The sequence below is a fragment of the Terrapene carolina genome, unplaced genomic scaffold (assembly GCF_002925995.2).
Source record: "Terrapene carolina triunguis isolate 2854851 unplaced genomic scaffold, T_m_triunguis-2.0 Scaffold583, whole genome shotgun sequence".
Lineage (NCBI taxonomy): Eukaryota > Metazoa > Chordata > Testudines > Emydidae > Terrapene > Terrapene triunguis.
The window spans coordinates 735,159-750,641 of record NW_020664934.1 but is presented as its reverse complement, the minus strand read 5'-3'; the positions used below and the strand labels follow the sequence as shown (position 1 = coordinate 750,641).

Sequence of the window (15,483 nt, the reverse complement as noted above, 5' to 3'; positions counted from 1 at the left end):
ACACCCACAACTCTGCACCCATTTCATAACCTACCCCACCCCAACACCCACAGATCTGCACCCATTTCATAATCTACCCGACCCCCCCCACCCTTAGCTCTGCACCCATTATTTACCCCATCCTCACACGCCCAGCTCTGCACCCATTTCATTATTTACTCCACCCCCACACCAACAGCTGTGCACCCATTTGATTATCTACACCCCACATGCAGCTCTTCAGCTGTTTCATTATCTACCCCACCCCACAGCTCTGCACCCATTTCATTATCTACCCCACGCCCAACACACACCCAGCACTGCACCCATTTCATTATCTGCACCACCACCCCACACCCACAGCACTGCACTAATTCCATTATCTACCCTATCCCCACACACCCAGAGCTCCTCACCCATTTCAACATCAACCCCCACACACCCACAGCTCTTAACCCATTTCATTATCTACCCAACCCCCACACAACAGCTCTGCACCCATTTCATTATTTACCCCACCCCCAACACACACCCAGCACTGCACCCATTTCATTATCTACTCCACCCCCGACACCCACAGCTCTGCACTCATTTCATAATATACCTCACCCCCTGCACCCACAGATCTGCATTCATTATCTACCCCACACATACACACACAGCTCTGCACCCATTCCATTATTTCATTATTTCCCCCATCCACAACACACACCCAGTACGGCACCCATTTCATTATCTACCCCAATCCCCACAACTCTGCACCAATTTCATTATCTAGCCCACCCCCACAACTCTGCACCAATTTCATTATCTACCCCACCCCTCAGACTCATATCTCTGCACCCATTTGATTATGTACCTACCCCCACAGCTCATCGCCCATTTCTTTATGTACCCCACCCCCACAGCTCTGCACCCATTTCATTATCTGCCCCACCCCATGTAACGATGCTGCCTCTGGCAGGACACAACTGAGAGTATCAATTCAGGACAAATTGTTTAGAGCAGGACAATTACAGCCTAAACCTGGAGTTCCTTTAATATTAAGGAGTCTGGTGGCACCTTAAAGACTAACAGATTTATTTGGGCATAAGCTTTCGTGGGTAAAAACGCATAGCATCCGAAGAAGTGAGGTTTTTACCCACGAAAGCTTATGCCCAAATAAATCTGTTAGTCTTTAAGGTGCCACCAGACTCCTTGTTGTTTTTGTAGATACAGACTAACACGGCTACCCCCTGATACTTTAATATTAAGGCAAACCAAACCAGCCAAACAGAGAGGACTTCGGTCTCGCCCCACTGGCTAACCATAAGTCATACAAGCTTAGACACTCCAGTTTCCCAGTATTAGCACAAGTGCCACTCATTATGGGGACGAATAGTTATGAAAACCAATGCACCAGTAAAAGAAAAAAGGTTCTCCCGATCCCAAAGGACCAAGCCCCAGACCCAGGTCAATATACAAGTCAGATCTTACCCACAAATCACGCTGTTGCCAATCCTTTAGAATCTAAAATCTAAAGGTTTATTCATAAAAAAAGGAATATAGATGAGCTAGAATTGGTTAAATGGAATCAATCACATACAGTAATGGTAAAGTTCTTGGTTCAGGCTTGTAGCAGTGATGGAATAAACTGCAGGTTCAAATCAAGTCTCTGGAGTACATCCACAGCTGGGGCGAGTCATTCAGTCCTTTGTTCAGAGCTTCAGTTTGTAGCAAGGTGCTTCCAGAAGTAAGAAGCAGGATTGACAACAAAATGTAGGAGATGCAGCAGCCTTTTATAGTCTCTTGCCATGTGGCCTCTGCTTTCTTTGTTCCAAAGACAAGCCACCCAGCACATGGCATGGAAAAACCTTAAAGAGTTTTGTCCATAGGCATGTCCCTGCATGCCTTGCTGAGTCACAAGGTGTATCTGCCTTCTCTCAATGGGTCAATTGTATAGCTGATGGTCCTTAATGGGTCATCAAGCAGGCTAAGCAGTGCTGTCGCCAAATTGTCTGGGGTGTCACCCAGAAGCATAGTACAAGTTTGAAATACAGACAGTATAGAGCCAATACTTATAACTTTAAATACAAAAATGATACATGCATACAGATAGCATAATCATAACCAGCAAATCATAACCTTGTCTTAGACACCTCATTTGACCCCTTTTATACAAGGGGTCACTACAGGACCTTGGTTGCAACAATGATCTATACGGTCCCAGTTTGTGTCAATAATGTCACACCCCCACAGCTCTGCACCCATTTCATTATCTACCCCACACCCACAGCTCTGCACCCATTTCATTATCTACCCCACTCCGCATACCCACAGCTCTGCATATTATCTATCCTGGGAACCCAGGCAGACCCATCTGCACTCTTATTGAAGGAATATCGGACTCATAGAAACCATCCTCAAACCACTCACCACACAAAGGGCGAGCTTCCTGCAGGAGACAACCAACTTCCTCCAGAAACTCCGCAACATTTACAACCTCCCTCAGAACAACATCCTTGCCACCATGGATGTCACCTCCCTATACACCAACATCCCTCACAATTCCAGAATTGCTGCCTGCCTCAAATATCCACAATACAACAGACAACACGCAGATATCCATCCCAAACACATCACCAAACTCATCCATTTCATCCACCCATAACAATTTTACATTCTACCACAACTACTTGTACAAACTATGGGAACAACCCAAGGTACTACGATGGCTCCCCAACGTGCCAACCTCTTTGACGGCCACCTTGAGGAAGAATTTCTGGATAAATGAACCAAGAAACCAATGCTATACCTGAGATACAGCAATAATATGTTCATCTTCTGGACAGATGACCTAAACTCCCTCGTAGATCACCACCACCACCCATCCATCAAACTCTCTAGAACACTCCCACACCAGTAACAACTTCCTGGACACCACAATCAGGTTCACCAGTGGAACCCTACAGACAACTATATACAAGAAACCCATGGATCACAGCACTTACCTCCCCAGATCCAGTAACCACTCCAAAAACACACCAAACAATCATAGAACCATAGAAGATTAGGGTTGGAAGAGACCTCAGGAGGTCATCTAGTCCAATCCCTTGCTCAAAGCCAGACCAACACCAACTAAATCATCCCAGCCAGGCCTTAAAAACCTCAAAGGATGGAGATTCCACCACCTCCCTAGGTAACCCATTCCAGTACTTCACCACCCTCCTAGTGAAATAGTGTTTCCTAATATCCAGCCTAGACCTCCCCCACTGCAACTTGAGACCATTGCTCCTTGTTCTGTCATCTGCCACCACTGAGAACAGCCGAGCTCATCCTCTTTGGAACCCCCCTTTAGATAGTTGAAGGCTGCTATCAAATCCCCCTTTACTCTTCTGCAGACTAAATAATCCCAGTTCCCTCAGCCTTGTCTCATAAGTCATGTACTCCAGCCCCCTAATCATTTTTGTTGCCCTCCGCTGGACTCTTTCCAATTTTTCCAGATCCTTCTTGTAGTGTGGGGCCCAAAACTGGACACAGTACTCCAGATGAGGCCCCACCAATGCCGAATAGAGGGGAATGATCACTTCCCTCGATCTGCTGGCAATGCTTCTACTAATACAGCCCAATATGCCATTGGCCTTCTTGGCAACAAGGGCACACTGCAGACTCATATCCAGCTTCTCATCCACTGTAATCTTCAGGTCCTTTTCTGCTGCTTAGTCACTCGGTCCCAGCCTGTAGCGGTGCATGGGATTCTTCCTTCCTAAGTGCTGGACTCTGCACTTGTCCTTGTTGAACCTCATCAGATTTCTTTTGGCCCAATCCTCTAATTTGTCTAGGTCACTCTGGACTCTAGTCCTACCCTCCAGTGTATCTACCACTCCCCCATTTTAATGTCATCTACGAACTTGCTGAGGGTGCAATTCATCCCATCATCCAGATCATTAATAAAGATGTTGAACAAAACTGGCCCCAGGACCGACCCCTGGGGCACTCCACTTGATACCAGCTGCCAACTAGACATCGAGCCATTGATCACTACCCGTTGAGCCCGACCATCTAGCCAGCTTTCTATCCACCTTATAGTCCATTCATCCAATCCATACTTCTTTAACTTGCTGGCAAGAATACTGTGGGAGACCGTATCAAAAGCTTTGCTAAAGTCAAGGAATAACATGTCCACTGCTTTCCCCATATCCACAGAGCCAGTTATCTAATCATAGAAGGCAATTAGGTTAGTCAGGCATCACTTGCCCTTGGTGAATCCATGCTGACTGTTCCTGATCACTTTCCTCTCCTCTAAGTGCTTCAGAATTGATTCCTTGAGGACCTGATTTTGCCAGGAACTGAAGTGAGGTTGACCGGTCTGTAGTTCCCCGGGTTCTCTTTCTTCCCTTTTTAAAATATGGGCACTATATTTGCCTTTTTCCAATCGTCCGGGACCTCCCCCGATCACCACAAATTTTCAAAGATAATGGCCAATGGCTCTGCAATCACATCAGCCAACTCCCTCAGCATTAGATCTGGACCCATGGACTTGTGCATGTCCAGCTTTTCTAAATAGTCCTTAACCTGTTCTTTCACCACTGAGGGCTGCTCACCTCCTCCCTATACTGTGTTGCCCAGTGCAGCAGTCTGGGAGCTGACTGTGAAGACCAAGGCAAAAAAGGCATTACGTACTTCAGCTTTTTCCACATGTTGCCTCCCTCATTCAGTAAGGAGCCCACACTTTCCATGACTTTCTTCTTGTTGCTAACATACCTGAAGAAACCCTTCTTGTTACTCTTTTAACATCTCTTGCTAGCTGCAACTCCAAGTGTGATTTGGCCTTCCTGATTTCACTCCTGCATGCCTGAGCAATATTTTCATACTCCTCCCTAGTCAACTGTCCAATCTTCCTCTTCTTGTAAGCTTCTTTTTTGTGTTTAAGATCAGCAAGGATTTCACTGTTAAGCCAAGCTGGTTGCCTGCCATATTTGCTATTCTTTCTGCACATCGGGATGGTTTGTTCCTGTGCTCTCAATAAGGCTTCTTTAAAATACAGCCAGCCTTCCTGGACTCCTTGCCCCCTCATATTAACCTCCCAGGGGATCCTGCCCATCAGTTCCCTAAGGGAGTCTAAGTCTGCTTTTCTGAAGTCCAGGGTCCGTATTTTGCTACTCTCCTTTCTTCCTTTTGTCAGGATCCTGAACTCAACAATCTCATGGTCACTGCTGCCTAGGTTGCCACCCACTTCTACTTCCCCTACCAATTCTTCCCTGTTTGTAAGCAGCAGATCAAGAGGAGCATGGCCCCTAGTTGGTTCCTCCAGCACTTGTACCAGGAAGTTGTCCCCAACACTCTCCAAAAACTTCTTGAATTGTCTGTGCATTGCTGTATTGCTCTCCCAGCAGATGTCAGAGTGATTGAAGTCCCCCATTAGAACCAGGGCCTGTGATCTGGAAACTTCAGTTAGTTGTCCGAAGAAAGTCTCGTCTACCTCATCCTTCTGATCCGATGGTCTATAGCACACACACACCATGACATCACCCTTGTTGCTCTCGCCTCTAAACTTAAACCAAAGAATCTCAAGAGGCTTTTCTCCAGTTTCATACTGGAGCTCTGAGCAATCATACCGCTCTTACATACAATGCAACTCCTCCACCTTTCCTCCCGTACCTGTCTTTCCTGAACAGTTTATACCCATCCATGACAGTGCTCTAGTCACGTGAACTGCCCCACCAAGTTTCTGTTATTCCAGTCACATCATAGTTCCTTGACTGTTATCCGTTATCTACAGCCAGGCACTCAGATAACATAGAATATGCTTTGAAGAAAAATTCACTGAACACACTTAAAACCACCTTCTCCAAACAAGAACACTCCACCAGAGATGTAGGGTGCACCATGGAACAGATCACCCAACTGAGAAAACGCTTCAATATGGGGGAGGGGGAGGAGAGCGGGAAAACATCTGATCATACATCCCTAGTTGTCAGCTGCCGCCTCACACTGGAACCAGTACTGGGTATCATTAAACAATTACAACCCATAATTTATGGGGACCACATCCTGAAAGAAATCTCTCTCAAACCCCCCTCTTCTGGCCTTCAAACAACACCCCATCCTCACCATGCTCATCATCAGAAGCAAGCTCCCCAGGATACACCAACTCAAAGCAGCATCACGCCCTGCAACAACAGATGCAAAACCTGCAGATATATCTCCACTGCTGCAATGATCAATACCACCCACAACACACCTTTCAAGATCAAAGGGTCCTACACGTGTCTATCACGTGTTGTACCTGATCCAGTGCACTAAATGCCCCAACAACTAGGTGGGTGAAGTGAGAATCAGTAGGCTCTCAAATGAACTCTCACAAAAAATGATAAAAGATAGGATGCTTTTGGTCACTTGGGGGTGAACACTTTTTACAAAACAATTGTTACCCACACACTTTAGGGTACCCCATCTTTACCCCTCCATGGGCTCAAGGCATAACCCAGTTAATTTAGGCTATGTCTACACTGCACTTTCGTTAAGTTTTGTCATTTGGGGTGTGGTTTTTTCCCCCACACCCCTGAGTGACAAAAGTTTTTTAATGATGAAAAGCGCCCAGGTGGACACCGCTTCATTGGTGGGAGTCGCTCTCCCGCCGACGAAGCTACCACCCCTTGTTGCCATCAGGAGAGCTTTCTCCAGGCGACAAAGAGTGGATACACTGCATACAACAATGCGGTTGTAGCGGCACAGCCGTGCCACTGTAAGGTACATAGTGTAGACATAGCCTTAGGCACCCCCACTTTCCCAGTTCCCAGGGCTTGGGGCAAAAGATGCACCTACCCACCCTTACCCAGTTCCTAGGGCTCAGGGTGTAATCTTTTGTGGGTTTGCAGGGCCTTTTACCAGTGAAAGAGCCTTACACAGTAATATACTTAACCTCCATTTATTAACAGTTACCAAAACACAATACACTTGCTAAGCATACAATGCTCAACACTCCCAATAAGGCAGACGAACTTTTCTTGGTGGCCAGTTAAGATTAGATCGTCCTGGACTTCAGCTTCTGCACAGTATGATTGGCAGGATGTTGAGGTCTGGCGACTCTGATCTTGGGCTATGTCCTGGAGTTAGGTTCCAAAGAACTTCCTTTTGGACCCCAGTTTATATAGCTAAAACTTGGGGCCTACTTAGCTGTACCTTAACCAATCATTTTAAACTGAAGTACTACAAAACTATTTTTCACCAATCCTAGCCCATTATGAAACAATTCTTTAACCAATCAGATCCCACCACCTTAGTTGATTTAAATTTTTCAAAAACAAATTAAAGAACAGACAGTGATAACTATAGGTAAACAAATGGAAGTATTACAAATTAAAGAACATACAAAAGCAATCAATGGAATCTTTTCAACCAAAACTTCTGGTAAGTGGTTTTGCCAAACAGAGTGTTACCTTGCAAAGTTCTGTTTACACATTTTAAGATTTGTCTGTTTGGTAACTATTGGTGCTATTAGGGCAGAAATGCTTCTTAACAACCCAATATAATATTTTGGTGCAGTTTAGATGGGACATCATGTGACTCCCTGCTTCTTAGCTCATGGCTGCTCTTGTCCTACTATGGCTGCTGCTGCCCTACTATGGCTGCGGCTGCTTACTGCAGAAAGCCTTTCACTTGCAACAATCACTCTATATCTGACCTCTCAGTTCTCATATCAAAGGAAACTTGCAAAACCCCTTGAATAGATGAGCCTGGGAGCTTAAATTCATAACTTAGCTAGACACTAAAAATCATGGACACAATAAAAACACTGGGTTTATGGCTCATTACAACAATTTGTAACCCACTAACCCTCCTGTCCTATGACTGCGGAGGTGTTAACTGCACACTTCACTTTGAATAGTCTCTTTGCAACGTGTTAACTCCTTATCTGCTCCACCTTGTCTTTAGCTGTGACACTGAAGGCAAGTCTACACTTAAAAGGCTGCATTGGTGCAACTGCACCACTGTAGCGCTTTAATGAAGACACTCTAAGCCAGTGGTTTTCAAACATTTTTTCTGGCAACCCAATTGAAGAAAATTGTTGATGCCCACAACCGAACAGAGCTGGGGATAAGGGGTAAGGGGTTGGAGGGGCTCAGGGCTGGGGCAGAGGATTGGGGTGCAGGCTTACCTCAGGTGGCTCCCTGTCAGCGGCACAGCAGGGGTGCTAAGGCAGGCTTCCTGCCTGTCCTGGCATCGCAGACCACGCTGCACCCTGGAAGTGGCCAACAGCAGGTCCGGCTGCTGGGCAGAGGTGCTGCTCTTGCCCGCAGGCATTTCCCCCCCCAGCTCCGGTGCTCGGGGCAGGGGCAGTGCACGGAACCCCATGGCCCCCCTGCCTAGGAGCTGGACCTGCTGCCAGCCGCTTCCGGGGTGCAGCATGGTGTCAGAGCAGGTAGGGACTAGCCTGCCTTAGCCGGGCAGCACTGCTGACGGGACTTTTAATGGCCCGGTCAGCGGTGCTGACCAGAGCCGCTGCGACCCAGTGCCTTACATTCCACGAATCAGTACTGGGTCGTTTCCCGCAGTATGAAAACCATTGCTCTAAGCTAACAGGAGAGAGCTCTTCTGTCGGTTTAGTTAATCCACCTCCACACCAACATAGTGCTGTCTACATGGGGGGTTAAGTTGGTATAACTATGTTGCTCGGGGGTATGAAAATGTGGATTTTCACACCCCTGAGCAACATAGTTATACAGATATAGGTCTGTAATGTAGACCAGACCTGCGTACCTTTGCCTGACCTGAAGAAGAGCTCTGTATAAGAGAAAAAGCTTGTCTCTTTCACCAACAGAAGCTGGTCCAATAAACAATATTACCTCACCCACCTTGTCCCTCTAATATGCTGGGACCAACATGGCGACAGCAACACTGCAAATGGTAACTAATTGACATATATGGAAATTATTGTGACGTAAATGGGTATTAAACCAATTAGCAGTGGGAACCCTCAAGAGAAGTGGGGTTAAAAATACAGATAAGGAAAAGATGTGAAAACCATTAGAAATACGCGCAAGCTAAAGTGGGTGTTAGCATAACACAATAGGCATGAGTGCTCAGAGATGCCATGATAACAAACACATACTGACTCTTGGGTATCTCCACAAAGGATGGTGTAAAGCAGAGATCGGCAACCTTTGGCATGCGGCTCGCCAGGGTAAGCACCCTGGTGGGCTGGGTCGGTTTGTTTACCTGCCGCGTCTGCGGGTTCGACTGATCGCGGCTCCCACTGGCCGCGGTTCACCATCCCAGGACAATGGGGGCTGCAGGAAGCGGCGTGGGCAGAGGGATGTGCTGGCCGCCGCTTCCCGCCAGTGGGAGCCATGATCAGCCAAACCTGCGGTCGCGGCAGATAAACAAACTGGCCCGCCCCGCCAGGGTGCTTACCCTGGTGAGCCATGTGCCAAAGGTTGCCGATCCCTGGTGTAAGTAATGCAAGCGCTGGACATCTGACAGTATCTTTCTATTTTTTGCTCTATTGAAGAGTGTGTGTTTCAGGGGCCTGGAGCACATGACTTATGAGGAGAGGCTGAGGGAACTGGGATTATTTAGTCTACAGAAGAGAAGAAGGGGGGGGGGGATTTGATAACTGCTTTCAACTACCTGAAAGGGGGTTCTAAAGAGGATGGATCTAGACTGTTCTCAGTGGTACCAGATAACAGAACAAGGAATAATGGTCTCAAGTTGCAGTGGGGGAGGTTTAGGTTGGATATTAGGAAAAACTTTTTCACTAGGAGGGTGGTGAAGCACTGGAATGGGTTACCTAGGAAGGTGGTGGAATATCCTTCCTTAGAGGTTTTTAAGGTCAGGCTTGACAAAGCCCTGGCTGGGATGATTTAGTTGGAGATTGGTCCTGCTTTATGCAGGGGGTTGGAGTAGATGACCTCGAGGTCCCTCCCAACCCTGATATTCTATGAGTCTATGATTTTTGCCTGGCTAGCAAATAAAATTATTATGTAATCAAAGAGTAGTGTGATGTCCCTGCTGTGTATTTTGGGATCCTCATTGTGATGACAAGTTCTCTACAGTAGCTGATCTTGGGGCTGACCCTTCCCAGACCACTACATTTTAAATCTGGGGAGATTAACAAATTAAGCTGCATACTACCAAAGAAACTGGAGGACTCTCTCTTGAGGTCTCCAAATTAAGACTGGATGCCTTTCTGGAAGATACACTTTAGTCAAGTTATTGGGCTCTGTAACCGAGTGAAATTTAATGGCCTGTGATTTACAAGGGGTTAGACTAGATCAGGGATCGGCAACCTTTGGCACGCGGCTCGCCAGGGTAAGCACCCTAGCAGCCGGGCCGTTTGTTTACCTGCTGCTCCCTCGGCCCGCACCGCTTCCCACAGCCCCCATTTGCCTGGGATGGCGAACTGCGGCCAGTGGGAGCCTCGACTGACCAAACCTGCGGACGCGGCAGGTAAACAAACTGGCCCGGCCCGCCAGGGTGCTTACCCTGGCGAGCCGCATGCCAAAGGTTGCCAATCCCTGGACTAGATGATCTAATGGTCCCTTCTAGCCTTAACCTCAATGAACTAGGAACGTTATCGAAGCACTATACAACAGTGTTAAAAACCATATTCAAACCACGCTGGGTTTCTGTTTAATACGTTTCAGTTTACATCACTTGCTGTATTTGTAGTGTGAAGTGGGTTTTACAGCAGGGATTAAAAATCATACTGTTCCAAGATCTAAAACTGGCCACATTTGGTCCAAGACCAGTGCTCAAGCAGTGCTGCTGCTGTGAGTGCCCAGTGACTGGTTTAAGGTCTAATATATCTCAGGTCTTGAAGGCAAGAAGTTGAAATGTGCCATGCAAATCATTAAATTCAATTTCCTTTTAAACTTTGTTAACGACAAAAAAAGTAAAAACTATGTTTACTGTACTGAGTTTGGTTAATATTTTGGAATAAATCCTCAAGGGACCTCATCAATTATTTATGTGAAAGTTAACTGAGTAACCGATAAGAGACTGATAATAAGTATATTATTCAGAGAGGCAGACAGTTACATCCTTTGAGGGAGAGAGATAATGTAGCTACATATACTTGAGCCTGAAAGGCAAGGCCATTGCCTCCTTCACAATACCAGCAGTTCTTCTTTATTCCATATGAATTTGAAATGCAACATTAAAACTACTAATTTAAGTAGGTACTCACTGGGAGTGGGATTTCAAAGCAGTTGAAGAACAAAGGTAATTAGCCAGTTTTACTATTAGTGCCGATTCTAAAAGGTGCCAAACATTCTCAATTCCCACTGAAATTAATGGGAGTTGTGACTGCTCAGCATCTGCACTTTAAATTAGCTTTATCAACAATATTGTATTACTTCCCAGTAGTCAACTAGACTTCTGTTGACACTATTGGCCCACCATTGCTATCACCATGAATTTTCAGATTTAAATAGCTGAAATCATGAAATGTACTATTTAAAAAATCCTATTACTGTGAAATTGACCGTGAATTTGGTAGGGCCCTAGACATAGTTTATCGCACTGTTTTTTAAAAATGGCCATGCAAAAATCAAAGTTGGGAGGTTTTTTGTTTATGAATCAGATCACTTCTGAGAATGGAAATGACTCTTCCATTCCTTGTTCTGTTTGCAACATAATTACATTATCTCTGTGGACAACAAAGAATCGTGCTAAAACTTTAGCCTTTCACTTCTGGAAATGAAGATTTTATATATTGTCTTAGATGACAAGTATTTGGTACTCTTAACTGTATTCTTAGTGAACATTCATCCAAAAAAGTCTAGTACAGTCAGGGCCTTAGATGAAGAGACTTGTACTGCTACATAACCTCCAGATCATCTATCTCTAAGCCTTCATATCATTAGTTAATGACTGCTTTTTCCTTTGGAGTTCATAATCTTTTATAGTTTCTGCCAATCTCATTACTTCAATGCTCTTCACTCCAAGGTGGATGTTTCTGAATGTTGTTAGAGTATCTACATCAGGGACTTCCAAATGATCATGGTATTTCAAGATCTCCTAAACATTTTGTTGCTAACTTCTACTACAGTAGCCTCAGCTTGAGACTGACATGTACTAGCAGTTTTTAAAACTTGTCAACAGTCTCATAGAACCCAGGCCTAACTTTCCTGATGCTCATACGTATATGTTGACACTCAAGAGGCATACTATCACCAGCTGATGTTGGTGAGCTGGCAGTCCACGTAGAATATGGACGCTTTCTTTTCCCCTTAGATGAAAAATCTGGAACACCTTCATCCTCCTCCTCTTCTACAACATATGTTTCATTTACACTCATACCTTCATCTGACTTCTCATCAGTTTCGTAAGTCTCTTCTTTGACTTCACTTGCTTCTTTTTTTTCTGCAATTTTTCTCAAGTGCTCCAGGCACTGTAGTTTTCTTCTTTCCATCATCTTAATTTCTTTCTTGTCCATGAAATCTTTATGGTACATTTTTCTTTCACTTCTTTGGTTTTCAAGAAATTTCCACTCAACGTCTGTCATTTTTATACCACTGTATTGTTCCAGCTCATTTCTTATCACTGTGTCTGTACAAAATATGTCAAAGAGCTGTTCTGAACTCCTGTTGAATGTGTCTGCCTTCTCTGTAAATGACTGATTTTGTCTCTGCTTTCTGGTTTGATAGAGTTTTGTGAATTCCTCATACATTTTGAGAATATTCTTTTTTATATTTTTTGTTGCTATGGTGTGTAAGTTGCAAAACAACCAGTGTTCCTGCAGAAGTTCAGCAAGCAATTGGGCTGCATCTTCTTTTGACCGTTGTGCTTGCCCAGCTCTTTTGGGTTGCAACAGATACAACATGTTCTGAATGACATCCTTATTTGTAGGTAGAATTCCTTGGGAAAATTCTGATGACTCTACATAGTCAACGTTTCCTAGAGTTTTCTTTGCTTTAGACCCCGTATCCAACGATTCCATCACTACTTTCTTATTGTCTTGTAATTCTGACAACCTGAAAGTAAGATGAAACTCAAAATTACAATTTTTGCAGCAAGAATAAACATCAGAACAGTCTGAGAAAAGGACAAAGTTTACATGAAAAAAGACATTCTAAGATATTATAGTATACACAGATACTGTTGGAGATCTACTCTCTTAGATCAGTCCATCTAGATGTCCGCACAATGAAACTGTCCTGCTGATTAGTACAACTTCTTTATAGAATATTAATATTTATTATTTGGTTAGTTTTGTCATTTTTTGACTGAATTTCTTAAATATTAGCTTTTCAATATTACAAATGCTCAATCCATTGTGCTTCAACTTTTGAAACACAAAGAAAGAGTGTGTCCACACTAGCCACTCTGAAACAGTCTAAGCTTTACCCTGCATCCGCACTAGGGCTGCCTTAAACTGATGCAGGTGTAGTGAATGGGCTGTCATCTCAAAGAAGATCCAACCTCCTCACCCCACCCTTTAAAATGCATCCTGGCCACATCATCCAACAACTGCCCCTAAAGTATCCAATCCCCCTATACAGCTCAAAATACCCACAGGATCTGGTGTTGAACACTCTCAAGTGGCACTGTTGAATCCTTTGCAAAAAATTATTCATCGTCATCAAAAGATGATGTTGCTCTGTTGGACCTGAACAGCTCTGACAAAGCAGAGCCCTAATGAGGGATGGTTGGCACTTTCTTTTGGCCCTGGGGGGGGGGGCTTAATGGAGGGGGGTGAGGCTGCTGTCAATGGAATCCAAGCATCTGCATTATTTGGTTCATCAGCTATAAGTCATGATTTGGCACCTGTACTAGCAGCTGGTGAGCCACAGTTGGCTCAGTTTGGGACATCTGGTAGCCAGGACAAGTGGTATGACAGAAGTGGGGGCAGGGCATTTCAGGGATGAGGATTAATGGGGTGGTTCATGGGCAGAGGGGAACATTTGACAGGAGACCATTGCTAGGAGGGGGACCCCAGAGGGAAATGTGTCAGAAGTTCACAGTTAGCTTAGAATGTGTCTATGCAGGAACCATTAGTTGAGCATTTGGAGGGAGTAATCATGAGTGGGGCACCATTTCTGAGGAGGGGACTCTGAGGAAGTAGCGGTTTGAAAGGGGACTCTTAGCTGGCAAACTAAGGAGGTTCACTGGCTGAAGGGCCTGTCAGCTCTAAGCTGTGTCAGTCAGTAATGCACAATTGTGCCAATGTACATGCTGGATTGATCTCCAATTGACTGAAGTATTATCCCTAAAAATTTCAGGCAGAGAGCACTAATTGTTACATAACACTGGTTGAAGCACTTATGTACATGGACACAAGGTGCTTTTCATTTGATTAAGGGGGAACAATCTACATTAACCCTGGTACATTTTTCTAAAGGTGACAAAACCCGTTTGAGGGGTAGGGTTGCCAGTTTTCTACTCACACAAAACCCAAACAGCCTTGCCCCACCCCCTGCCCCACCCCTCCTCCAAGGCTTTGCTCCCGCTCACTCCATCCCCCCTCCCTCGGTCGCTCACTCTCCCTACCCTCACTCACTTGCTTATTTTCACTGGGCTGGGTCAGGGGGTTGGGGTGTGGGAGGGGGTGAGGGCTCCGTCTGGGGATGCAGGCTCCGGGGTGGGGCTGCGGATGAAGGGTTTGGAGTGCAGGAGGGGGCTCCAGCCTGGTGAGGGAGGGAGCCAAGGGGTTCGGAATATGGGAGGGGGCTCTGGGCTTAGGCAGGGGGTTGGGGTGTGGAAGGAGGTATGGGCTCTGGGCTGAGGGTTCAGGTTCCGGGGTGGGGCCAGAAATGAGGGGTTCAGGGTGTGGGAGGGGGCTGGGGTGCAGTGGGGGTGAGGGCTCTGGTTTGGGGCTGAGGATTTAAGGTGCAGGTCATAGACTTTAAGGTCAGAAGGGATCATTATGATCGTCTAGTCCAGGGGAGGGCAACCAATGGCATGCATGCCAAACACGGCACACGAGTCGATTTTGAGTGGCACGCTACCTGTCCGGTGAGAGGAGGAGGAGGAGGGGCAGAGGGGTCGGAAAGCGCCACGCTGGGGGAAGAAGCGGGGGAGGGGGGAAGCTTGGCGGCCACAGGACCAAGCTTTTGCCTTCTGCCCCCGCAGGGGAGAGCGGTGGGGGGGGTCCCGGCCCCGCGCCCCACTCAGCCCCCCCCGCCCACCGCTCTCCCCTGTGGGGGCAGGAGGCAGAAGCTTGGTCCTGCAGCAGCCAAGCTTCCCTCCTCCCCCACTTCTTCCCACAGCTTGGTGCGTTCCGGCCCCTCCTCCTCCACCCCCCGCCCCCGCTGGCCCTTGCGAGGGGAACGGGGAGCGGAGCAGAGCTGAGCGCAGCGTGCTCCCTGCTCTGTAGAGCAGGCAGAGAGAGGTAGGGACGGGCCTTGGGGAAGGGGGTGGAACAGGGCATATCCCTCCCAGCCCCCTGCCTTGAGCTGCTCAGGGCAGGGGGCTGGGAGCACCCCCACGAGCCGAGCACCCCAGCCTTCTGCCCTGCACCCTCCCCACCCCCCTGCCCTGACCTCCCCCCAACACCCAGCCTTCTGCCCTGCACCTCCA

At 46.5% G+C, this 15,483-nt stretch overlaps 1 protein-coding gene across 1 annotated transcript in view; it reads right to left on the bottom strand.

The window, feature by feature from the left end:
- Positions 1-15,483, bottom strand: part of LOC112119804 — a 16,968-nt gene that overhangs the window by 483 nt on the left and 1,002 nt on the right. The window contains exon 2 of the mRNA XM_026659130.1: positions 12,265-12,938. Within this exon, the coding sequence (XP_026514915.1) occupies positions 12,265-12,938 (674 nt within the window). The remainder of the gene's footprint in view (positions 1-12,264; positions 12,939-15,483) is intronic.